The sequence below is a fragment of the Musa acuminata genome, chromosome BXJ3-6, assembly GCF_036884655.1.
Source record: "Musa acuminata AAA Group cultivar baxijiao chromosome BXJ3-6, Cavendish_Baxijiao_AAA, whole genome shotgun sequence".
Classification (NCBI taxonomy): domain Eukaryota; kingdom Viridiplantae; phylum Streptophyta; class Magnoliopsida; order Zingiberales; family Musaceae; genus Musa; species Musa acuminata.
The window spans coordinates 35,385,840-35,398,315 of NC_088354.1; the positions used below are offsets into that span (position 1 = coordinate 35,385,840).

The 12,476-nt window shown below is 41.6% G+C and overlaps 1 protein-coding gene across 3 annotated transcripts; it reads left to right on the top strand.

Moving 5' to 3' along the window:
• The first annotated feature begins 688 nt into the window (after positions 1–688).
• On the top strand, positions 689–12,236 carry LOC103989307 (uncharacterized membrane protein At3g27390). Of its 3 annotated transcripts, XM_065153726.1 has the most exons (11): positions 689–1,012; positions 1,587–1,655; positions 1,836–1,944; positions 2,045–2,237; positions 2,342–2,478; positions 9,598–9,886; positions 10,076–10,182; positions 10,259–10,403; positions 11,137–11,338; positions 11,450–11,690; positions 11,803–12,236. In XM_065153726.1, exons 1-11 carry the CDS (start codon positions 919–921, stop codon positions 12,029–12,031), a joined length of 1,815 nt encoding a protein of 604 aa, XP_065009798.1. In that variant the 5' UTR covers positions 689–918; the 3' UTR covers positions 12,032–12,236. The 3 variants fall into 3 exon arrangements, with proteins under 3 accessions (XP_065009798.1, XP_009406387.2, XP_009406389.2); XM_009408112.3 differs by lacking the exon at positions 1,587–1,655; XM_009408114.3 differs by lacking the exon at positions 1,587–1,655 and having other exon boundaries at positions 982–1,012; positions 2,041–2,237.
• The last annotated feature ends 240 nt before the right edge of the window (positions 12,237–12,476 follow it).

Consider the following 12,476-nt stretch of genomic DNA (forward strand, 5'->3'; position numbering starts at 1 on the left):
ATAAATAATACAAATTAACTTGTAACCTTAATGAAACCAAACTTCAAGTCTAAAAATTTAATATTATAATGATTTATGAGTAATGACAACCAAAGAATGTCACTTATATTATTTTTCAATAGTTTTATAGTATTTTAAGCCATTAAGTGAGTCAAAGTGAATTAAAATATACTAGAAATCATTTGATGTATCATACTAACATTCATATTGATATTTATAATAGTTGAGAACATTACTCAAATAAGGATAAAAAATTGGTCAGTATCACGATAAAAATATTGTTATACCCACCCAAATGAACTCCTAATATCAATCAAACCAACTACAAGCCTAAAAATATAGTATCATAATGCTCTACAAGCATTGATAACTAAAGAAACATAATATGATATTAGTTATATTATTTTTTTTAATAATTTTATAGTGTTTAATATCTCGATAAAAATACTATAATGTTATTAGAAACACTATAAATCAACTAAATGAAATTATCATAACAGTACAAAATTGGTGAAAAAAAAATAGAAATGGAATTGGTGAGGAATATTTTGAGCATTATTCAGAACAAGCGTACCATTTGGAAATAAAATAAAATAAAAATATCTTTGTAAAAAAAAAAAAAGATATATATTTTTTATTTTTAATATAGCCGCAACGGTTAATAAAACTACCGACTGTCCTTCCGCCTCCAATCGTAGCCACCACCTCCTCTCCTGCCGTGTACGCTTCGGTCCGAAAAAATCCTCTTTTTTTGCGTCGCTTGCGAGGAGTTTGGACTGGAAGATACGTCTCGAATGTTCCTTCTTCTTCTTCTTCTTCTTCTTCTTCTTCTTCTTCTTCTTGTGCGTTAGGGTCTGGATTTGGTGCTTCTGGTGTGGTCCGATAGGTTGGTTCCGGTGCTGCTGCGGAATCGGGACGATGGAGCCTCCGAAGGGGTTCTGGGCGACTCTTTGGAGTTTCCTTTGCTTCCTGCCCTTCTTCCTGGGGTTGTTGCTTCTGGGCATCGTGAAAGGTGAGTTCTTGCTTCTTGTTCATTTTGCTCTCCCCCTTCCTCTTTACCTCCATCAAGGTCGGGTCTTGCCTCTTCGGAAGGTTCCTATTTACTTGTTCTTCCTGGATTCCTTTTACACGATCTTTTCGGCTTTGTTGCGCTTCTTGCTCTTCTTTTTTCGGTTTTTGTTGCTTCTGGCCATTTCCATAGGTAAGTTCTTTTATTCTGTTGGTTCTCTGTTCACTTGTTCTTCCCAGATTCTTTTTTCCTTGCTTGTGAGCATCATTAGATCCTTTTATTTCATTTTTCTTTTGTTCTCTTGGTTCCTATTTGATTGTTCTTTCTGGATTACAGTTTCCCGTTCTTTCTTGGTTTGTTGCTTCTCAGACACTGCATCAGCGGAAGCCTCAGACATGGGTTGCCCTTTTTTGGCTCAAAATATTAGCACAATTGAATATTATCACCTAAATTACTAACAGGTCATATAATAATATATGGAAAATGTAGCCAAGGAGGAGAGGTTATTAGTAAAAGGAGGATTGACTGTGTTATTTTGATGTTTAGCAATGATCTTGCATCGGATTGACGCAGGTAGGTGATCAGCCGAGACCGTTTTCAGATTGGATTAGCTTGCTTCTAGTTCACCATGTTTCAGCAAAACGAAGTACTTTGAGATATACTCTCGTATTCTAGTTGTGTCATCACCTCTTAGATAAGTATTGTTAATTTATTCATGTGGTCAATTTATATGTTAGATTCTAAGACATAATTTTAAGAAACTTAAATCTACATTAACTTAGTATATTCAGGTGATAATCTATTTTCATCAACTCCTCTTTTTCAGGTACTCTGCTCTGCCCATTTGTTTGCCTTATCGTGACATTAGGAAATTCTGCAATCATATTGGGTCTCTGGCCAGCACATGCAGTTTGGACATATTACTGCATAGCAAGGTAAACATTTGTATCCAATTTAGACATATGCAAATATTTTTTTCTGCTCATTATAAGTTTATAACATATTAATCATTTTCATTTATTTCTTAAAAGGCAGAACCAAACAGCTTGGGCCTGTTCTGAAGCTTATTCTTGCTGTTGGTGTATCTATCATCTTAGTTTTGTGGCCACTAGCTGGTATATTTGGAAGCATCCTCATAGGAGCAGGCTATGGTTTTTTAGCTCCCATCATGGCTACTTTTGACGCTGTTGGAGGAGGAAAGGCAAACAATCTCATACACTGCTTCTTGGTATATCTGATTTCTTTTTTGTTATTAATTATTTTTCACTCTTTTAAGATGAGTTCTGTTCTTATGTTTACAAAAATTAATCTGTGATCCCCAAATAAATACAGGATGGAACTTGGAGCACAATCAAAGGAAGTTTTACAGTGGTCAGAGACTTCAAAGATGTTTGCTTTCATTCCTATTTCTCGATCATGGATGATCTACGCCTCCATGATCCTCCAAACAGAGAGCCCTATGAGATTAGGTCAGCTACTGTCTTCATTTATTTTGTACTGTCTTGTCTATAGTTTATCTGAAAGCTCTTTTCAAAGCAATACATATATTTTAAATACCTTTAATCCTAGCTTCAACTTGGTGATTGCTGGAAAAAGTAAAGATTTGTCCCTTTGGTTTGGTTTGACTTTCATATCTCATGGTTGATATGTCGTTATATCATATTGAATTTTTTATTATTTGAAATAGCTCATTCTTATGCTAAGATGATAACTTTTTGAATTGCTTATGTCCATATTTGATACTGAAATGTTTTCTTTGAACTTAAACAACCTTGGTTGGACTTGGTTGAATATATCTGGTTATTGGACTTCATCAGTTTTGTGTTTCTCAACCTAAACCATGTGTTTATACTAGAAATTTTGTAAATTCAATTATAGTGCATGAGACCCTTTGTTTTTGGTTTATAACATGGTTTGTGTCCGATCATATTTATCTTGTCAATCCGGATCAAGGATGCTTTGGTCTTGATCCTGATTTTGTCAACAAATTGGGAGTGTCACTGTAAATTTGCTGAAGATTGGCTATGAATTGGTTGGAGAAATCATTGGTTGATCTCAACAAGATACAACATATGCTTGCATGTGTAGATGAAGAAGATGAGAAAAATATGAGAATGGGAGGAACAACATGAGGGAAGGAGTGTGTATAAAGACAAAAAACTTGCAATGGCCACTAGCTGTGCTGCTCTTCAGCTGCTGTTGCTTCTTCAGTGTTGCTTGTAGGACGATGAGGGAATGGTAACATGTGCATTTGCAAGGGAAGGATGCTAGAAGAGGGGAAGGAGAAAGAGAGGGTACATGGCAGCTTATACATTCTTGATCTTACACTCTATGCTGACGTTTTTAACTTGTGTAAGTTATTCTAAGTAGTCAAAACCATGTGTCATATGGCCTAATTTGGATCTTTATACTTCAATATAGGGAAGGCCCAGTGGAGAAATTTCTATAGTAAAGATAGGGAAGGCCCAATATTGGGAAGGCCCAGTGGATCTTTATCAACCTTCCATTTGAAATGATAGCTCATTCTACTTAATCCAGAGTCTCTCTCAGTGACAAATATTTTTTCTTTTCCAAAAAAAAAAAGTTATATTACTAAATCAAACACATACAACCAACCCCTCTCCTATTAGAGGCAATCAAAACCTCGGGACAGACATTCCAAAAACTGTCACTTTGGTTAGCGACTAATATTCAGAACAGAAATCAAGTTTTGTGGTTTTTTGCTTGTGAGAAGGTATGTGCTCTAGAAAAACGAGAGGTTCTAGTTTGCTGGTTCAAGAATAAATTCATAAATTAACATAACATGATTTGCAGTGAGGATGATTACAACCAGCTTATCTGAAAATCAAATTTAGCAAATAAATTAATTGATTAAAAATGTCATTTCTCCCTCTCTCTACATGAGCATGTGTATATGTGCAGATGAGCATGTACCCACATGCATGTGCCAAACCATTGCTTGACGAATAAATCCAAAGGTATTAGAAATTGGATTTCTTGGGGACCAAGGTTCCAATTAAGAGAATAGCCTCTGTCAAGAGAAATAAGGCTGCCTTTATTAGTTCATTCTGTATTGATAAGGGTTGTGAAGTTGATATCACTAGATCATCCTTTTTTATTTAGTAAAAGATACATTCCATAAGGTCTAAAAGGTTTTCTGGTGGATGGAAATTGGATAGACATTTATATTACAGTCTAAGATAATGCAACTTGAAAGCAAGGTTCGCAATACCGTACCGTACCGGTATTTCGACCTGGGCTCGGTACCGGTACGGGACGGTATACCGAGCTGACACGGACTTAGCTGGTTTTGCCTAAGTCGTGCGGCACCCTTGCGTGTCCGTCCGCAAAGGTCAGCCTCCCCGAAGACTCCCATTGTCCCTTAGGACCAACAAAAGAGAGAACAGGTAAGAGAGAACGCCTCAATCGGGATCCACAAGCAAACATCTCCGAAAAACACTTCATAGACAATGCAAATTATAAACAGACTTTACAAGCTCTGAACAGTGGCACAACAAAGGGTAAAATGGTCCATTACAGACCGAAAAGCTCTCGCACGTGTCCACATGACACAACCTTTATTTACAAGCCTAAAGAGGCCACCAACCCAACTAAAATGGGACTTATAAGCCTTCGGCTGCCCCTCTACATGTTTTACAAGGCATGAACATGCCAACAGACACGGACAGATATAAGCATTACATCAAACATCCTGTTTCAAAGTTTGTCCGTGACATTCTCCCCCACTTATCCCTTCGACGTCCTCGTCGAAGCCTTTGTGAACACTGCAACTCTTCGCCTTTGCTGAATCTTCAATCTTCTGCTCTAGCTGCAATGCGCCTCCTGGCTCCCAGCTGCTCTCCGCTGCTGTTTTTGAGTAGTCGAACCTTTGATCCGCCATGCTGCTTCAACTCGCCAATGACTCTGACTCTGGTGTGGGGTTGGCTGAGTTGTGTTGATCCTCGTTGATTCCTGCGGATCCACCAAATGAAGGAAAAGACCATCCTTACTGCGCCAGTCTCTCAAAATCTCTACATGCTGCTTGAACTGGGTGGATGCTTGTTGGAGCTTTAACGAGCATCGCCTCGCAAACTTCTGAAGTTTTGGGTCCTTCCTCCACAAAATCTGCTCATTGACTCTTCTTTCAGTTAGTTGTCACATCCAAGTAGGTTCGCATCACTTCCGCTTTCGATTGGCATTTCGTTGGGAAATGAAACGGACAATCTACTCTCAGTAGCACCGATCACCGTTGGTGAGGATTTGACAACTATTATCTTCCATTATCTTCGAAGGGTCTTTGAACTTGTGCAGAGCTCCTCTGCTGGATAGATAAGAGAATTGGGGTACTCGGTTTCGCCCATTCTCTTAAGAGTTGAGAAGGCAAAGGTTACTTGACTTCGCCCGCCTCCTCGAGGTTGTACTTCATGCATCGAGCTGGTTACTGGCCTTCGCCTGCTCTTTGCTCACACTTCTGAAGCACTTGAAGTGTTTGCACTCCTTGCGTTGAGTTAGTTACTGTGATTCACCTTCTCAAAGCCATTGAACTTCTGGAATGCAGGAAGTTTCCACCCCAACTTGGAGTAATTCTCTGATAGATGAGGTCGCCTCTGGGATTGTACCGTCTTCTCCATCAACCCTGCCGCCTACTCCACTGAGTAGCAAAGGTACAGCACCGCGTACTGTCTGCTTCGTTCCTTGGTCGTGCACTCTTGCATGACCCGAAGTCCTTCACTTACGGCTATCTTGATGAGAAACTTGTAGACACCGGTCTTACGAAGTTTCTTGGCCTCTGCCCTTCAGCCTTGTCTCGGTACTTGGAGATTGCCTCTGCATGCTCCACCTCCTCGGCCCCTTTCACGACCAAGCGCTCTCCCTCCGTGAGAGCAAGGGATCAATGACTTTGACGGAAGTCCCGCCTCTGCGGTACCATGGCGCTGCCATGCCCATGGCCCTACTATCCGTCGCCTCGCATCTGAATCCCTTTTCTTCATGATCAGTAGAGATGTCTCCGTGGCACTCCTCTGAGTCCACCTCCATTCTAACTGATTGCTTGACTTTGGGTAGCTAAGTCCCTCTGGACTCATCGTCGCTTCCTCGCCCCTTTCGACCCCCTGCTTCAACACCTCTGTGTTCTCCAAGCAGTCTGTTTGGTCGATGGAAAGACAGACTGCAACTCCCATGCATGGCCTCTGCCATCGCGTTGTAGGGTTTGCACCAATTCTGTTCTCCTTAGCTTCCTTGGTAGCAACGTTCGCTTACTCGACCTTGTCCTCTGACTTGTCGGGCTCCCTTAAGCGAATATGAGCTCTGGAGCAGTCCAACTCTCCAGCTGCTTCGATCATACCTCTGCATGATCAAGTCCCTCCCATGGGACTCCCTGGTACTTGCATACGAACTTTTCCCTTGGTGGAACCCAGCCCCCATATGCTGATGACCAAGGTTTTCATCCGATGCAAAATTCGGTGCACGCCCGGAAGACCCGCCTCTGCGGTACCATGGCCTTCACTCCTTGAATCCATAGCCCTTCTTGCCGTCGTGTTGTTCACCAAAGCGGAGCTCCCAGTAGCTCCCGATCATACCTCCATATGATCTCATCCCTCACGGGACGAGGTCGTGTGTATCGCATTGCCATCGAACTGTTCCACCACGATCCGCTGCACCATGTCGCCTCCTGGTGACATCTCCATTGCATTCTGATCCTTGTGGAATAAACTCGAATTGTGAACCCTCCGCTGTGTGGCCTCTGCCAATACATCGCAGGGTCTCCTCCACCTTCGATTTTGTTCGCTCCTTTGGCAATCGATCTTCATCCACCCACTCTTGGGTCACACCTAGATGAAGCACCGCTCTAGGACAGTCCGTCGCCTAGTAGCTCCCGAAGTCCGCCGACTTCGCTGTAATTTGTGCACCATTGCCTGGATCCTGGGCCTCTGCCCCTACCAGCACAATCTCTGCTGCGCACCGCTTCCTTCCTAGCAACTCGAATGGCAACACTGTGGCATATTCTTCAAGAGTACCCGCATCTGCGTCCTCTTGCCCCGTGCTAAGGCCTTCTGAACTCAACTTCGCCTCCGCAAATTGAGTCGCCTTAGTTCCTTCATCAAATGCTCCTCCGAGATAAGGTGCATGTGCCCCGAAGCTCCCTTCGTCTTTGGCACCATGCAAGATGAGTCCGCTCCGTCAGAATGAAAGACCCATGGAACAACATGATCTCACTCTTGCCTCTGCAAGAGTTCATGTCCTTGACCTCTGTCTAAGGAAAGCACTGTGCCTCTGCTCCATGTTCCAACTTCTATGCTGGCTTCCTCCATGCGGCTTGGGTACTTCGCCAAGTTACACCCAAGTTGCTCCGCTCCTCGTTTCTGCATTGAGTCGATGGTGGCCCTCGCGCCCACCATTCCACGGGTCAGCCCTCCCTTGAGTCTGATCTCCACATCGACTCCAAGTGTGCCTTCATTTAAGTTGCTTAAGGTCGCTCCCCCACTTGATCTCGCAATGCATCCACCAATGCATTCTCTCGAGCGAGATCATGCGACAACTCCTTGCCGCTTGCTCAGTCCATCAAGCTTCGTGGAGTTGTTGTTTGTTGAGGTACTCCTCCTCAACTTATGAGGTCCGTCTCACAGGATTCTCCCTTTGGAGAGCCGGAACTTATCCCTCCTGGATAACTGTCCCATTGGAGAAACATCTCTCTTCGTTTCGGAGACCACCATCCCCTTGGACTACTCCGATCTGCTGAACAAACTGTGCATTGTTCTGCCTCCTGCAAACGCACTTTGCTAGATTGCGACTCCCCGTCAATACAGCCCCCACTGCACCCCTCAAGGCCTAGCAACATGCTGAACTCGTTGCACACTTCAGCCTCCTACGGACGTATCCTTCACATGCCGAAGAGAAAGTTTCAATGCTCCATGGCGCCGAGTCTCGGCCGCCTTGGGATGGCCACGAACATTCCGTCGTCCGCATACAAGCCCATGCATGAGTACCAAATTCTTCGAGTTAGCAATTCCCCTCACCTCTGTGAGCTTTGACATAACTCTTTTGGTCGTTGAGCAACTCATTCCACCTTGGATGGTCTCATTCTTGCCAAGCGCCTCGCTTGCCTAGAGCACCATCAAGTATAGTTGTCAACGTTGAGCCGTAGCTCAAACTCAGCCATCCCAACCTTTGTGCGCTCCAAATTCTTCCAAGCTTGCCTGTTCTCGTGGTGCCTCTTGCGCGAAGGGTTGGCCATTCCTGTGAATGCCAATCTCAGATGCCCGCTCCTCTGAGCGACTCTTTTCCCTACATCTCCATGCCCGTTTTCCCCCAAACGGTCGCGCGTGTGCTGACTGCCCTCAACGCAGCCCCGCTAGGTCCCCCACGTTTGCATGCTAAGTGTTTCTATGAGTGCTTGTCCCGCTCTGATACCATATGACACGGACTTAGCTGGTTTTGCCTAAGTCGTGCGGCACCCTTGCGTGTCCGTCCGCAAAGGTCAGCCTCCCCGAAGACTCCCATTGTCCCTTAGGACCAACAAAAGAGAGAACAGGTAAGAGAGAACGCCTCAATCGGGATCCACAAGCAAACATCTCCGAAAAACACTTCATAGACAATGCAAATTATAAACAGACTTTACAAGCTCTGAACAGTGGCACAACAAAGGGTAAAATGGTCCATTACAGACCGAAAAGCTCTCGCACGTGTCCACATGACACAACCTTTATTTACAAGCCTAAAGAGGCCACCAACCCAACTAAAATGGGACTTATAAGCCTTCGGCTGCCCCTCTACATGTTTTACAAGGCATGAACATGCCAACAGACACGGACAGATATAAGCATTACATCAAACATCCTGTTTCAAAGTTTGTCCGTGACAGAGCAGTACACTCAGGTGTACCGAGCGGTACACCTGGTTGTACCGAGTACTGTAGCATTGCTACAGTACTCAGACCGGTAACAGTCGGTCCGCGTACCGAAAATCTGTCGGACCGGTACGTACCGCCCGTACCGGGCGGTACGGCTCGGTACGGCAAACCCTGCTTGAAAGCACAACAACCTTGAGGGAAAGCCAATAAAACAAGACATTCAGTGGAATATTGATCTCAGAGGCCTAAAGGTTAAATTATAGGACGCATCACAAAACATGATTCGATGGTTTTACACATTGAAAATGATCTAAGTCTTCTTTGAATTTGTTCATGATACTCTATATGTTCAAAAGTCAAAACTATGATGTGAAGTCAAAGAACTGTGTATAAATGCCTTTCCTCTTATGATCTATACTTGTGTAACTCATGTCACAACATGTCTTGTTTAATGTGTAGCTCCTTCTTGCTCTATCTTCTGTTGGAAGTACTTCTATGTTTTTTGTAATTATCAGTCTAGTAAAAGGCTTGACTTGTAGCATGATAGCTACTTTTCTATGTCACACAGGAAAAACTATGATAGTAGGTAATTTTTTTATCAAAAGATTTTTAGCATCATATCATTTTTTTTCATACTATTGTTGTTGTACATCGCCTTTTGATCTGTTACAATGTGGTTGTCTTAATTTAATTTGAACTGATGGTAAGACTACTGAGAATCTACATTAATATCTGCCAGATTGCGTGATATTCCCGGTGCCTGTATGATTGGTCTGCTTGGAATTATGGTTGACATGCCAATTATCACATTAATTGCTATTTGCAAGAGCCCGTGTATGCTTTTTAAAGGATGGAATCGTTTATTTCATGATCTTATAGGCCGAGAGGGCCCATTTTTGGAGACTGCATGTGTGCCGTTTGCAGGTCTCGCCATTCTTCTCTGGCCATTAGCAGTCGCATCGGTGGTTGCTGCTTCCATAATATCTTCTTTCTTTTTAGGTGCATATGCAGCTGTTATCACATACCAGGTCTGATTTGGTTTCATTGGCAGATATGATTTTGGAGAAAGTTCTGTTACATGATTTTAGCTACTGCATGACATGAATCATCAGTAATCATCAATATCTAACCAGAATTTCCTTCTCTCTTGACTGTGCAAGTATCAAGTTTGTCTCACACATTAAATGTGTTCCATGAACTTCTCTTGGATTTCTTAGGAGACATCAGTCAAGATGGGGATAGCCTACATCATCTCTTCCTTGTCTATGTTTGATGAATATAGTAACGATGAACTTGGCATGCGACAAGGGTCATGCTTTCCCAGGTAGTATGAACTTCTATTACTTAAGTTAAGCAATGTACTAAAATGCTAAACTTATTGTTTAATTCAAATTTTCTAGGCATCGGTATCGAAAGAACGAATCACTGCATGCTAGCTCTTTCACCAGGCCTGCCTCTTTTCAACGAGGAAGTCAAGATGGAAAGAACCCTCCTTCACATGCTACCTCATTCAAGAATGGCATTCTTGAATTGAAACCATTGAAGGTAACAAAGTTCTTATGTTATGTCCAGATATTAGCTAATTATATGGGGTATAAGAAAAAGGTTTACTGCTTGGGCTACATGTCTGGGAAATCTGGTTGGTGATGAAAGCAGAGTGATTAGTTTCAGTTCATAGACCCAAATTAACTTTTTCAAACAGCTAACTGAAGTGTTTACAACTCTGCACTATTATGTCTGATAAAATGCCATTACCTTTCAAAATACAGTGATAGGTATAACCTGACCTTCTCTTTCATTATCTTATTTGTAACTTTGATATGAATAGCTTTCCTTTTTCCTTACACCTTTCTCTTCTTTGAGGCTCCTTTGAGGTCTAGAAAACTTGTGAAGGGTGTTTTCTGCATGAACTAGTTGCACACATTGTTCTTGCCTAAACTTGCCTTCAGTTTAATAGTAAACATGTCTGCAGGGTTATTAACATCAGATTAAGAGCCTGTCATAACCTTTTCTTTTAATCGTGCTGTATAAACAAATATCATGATTGTCGGGACAATATGGCTTGTTGTTATTGTTGTATAAACAAATTTAATATGGTTCAGTAATCAGCCACTCATTTGAGGTTTTCATTATCTAGGGTAGAGGTCTAAAATTTATTTGGTTTATTATTTTCCATGCTGCCCTGATATGATTAGCTGATTTTGGTTTCCAAATTGTAATTGATTGGTAATTGAACTTTGAAATTGGTGAGAGCTGAATGACTATATTTCTTGTGTAGTTATTAGATCACCTATTCTCAGAGTGTAAGCACCATGGTGAGACGTTGGTTGCTCAGGGTGTCATACAATATGAAGACATCAAAGAGTCTCAGTCCAGTAAGGGTGGCAGAAGCAGGATCATAAACATTGGTTTGCCGGCATACTCCATACTTCAGGCACTCCTATTTTCTGCAAAGGCCAACTCTGATGGTTTAGTCTTAAGTAAGTAAATAAAAGGTATCAAATCTCTTTCAATTATCAACCAATAAATAGAAGCTTATTTGATTGTTGAATCGTAGTATTTGATGAGTTAGATGGTCGGCATTATAACAGGTGACAACACTGAGATCACGACAGAAAACCGACCCAAGGATAAAATCTTTGGTTGGTTCTTTGATCCTTTGATGATCCTGAAAGAGCAGATTAAAGCCCAAGATTTCTCAGAAGAGGAAGAGCAGTATTTGTCCAAATTGGTGCTGCTACTTGGTGATTCCAGGAGGATCAATAACCTTGACAATCAATCACCACCTCTGGATCAACGAAAACGAGCTGAGATAAATGCGTTTGCTCGCAGGTAACTCAGACTGATCTTTAAAATAAATTTAATAGTAAAAATATATAAATCATGACATTGATAATAAAAAATAAAAAAAAGAACTTTTTTTCTATGTTGCTTCTTGTGCTAGGTTGCAAGGCATCACCAAATCACTCTCGAGGTACCCAACGGCCAGACGACGTTTTGATGATCTCGTACAATCTCTCTCGGATGATCTTGAGATGAAGTTAGGGAGCACTCAATCTGCCAATAAAGCTCAAATGCAATATGTAAGAAGTGGCATTGTCAGAATTTTCAGCCAGAGGTCATTTAAGATGAGTAAAATCACAAAGAATAGTCGCAGAAGCACAATTGGTTAATAATGTTCTCTAGTTATATAATTAATATTTTTGAAGTATTTATATGTTTAGCCAATGTCATTTGATTGTTGCAACAATTTAAGATATACCTGTATTGTCACAAACACATTGTCACAAGGCACACCAGTGCCTTCATATTTGCTTTAAAATGTGTAATAGCCATCATCTTGGCTTTCCTAATATTTAAGCTGAAGCTGGAATGTGAGGATGCGTGTTGTTCCTATATTGTATATAGATGAATATCATAAGAAGTCTTTATTTGAGTGATCCATTGAGTTTTCCTTTTATATACAATATCTGGAATTCGAGAATACCTAATGATATTATCTTAGGCAGAGTTCACCAAAGGTAAAAGATCCATAAAACTGATCGCAAATAGTCCATTGTATTTACTATTATTAGATTAATTATCGACATTGATAGCAATGCTCAAGATCTCACGAGG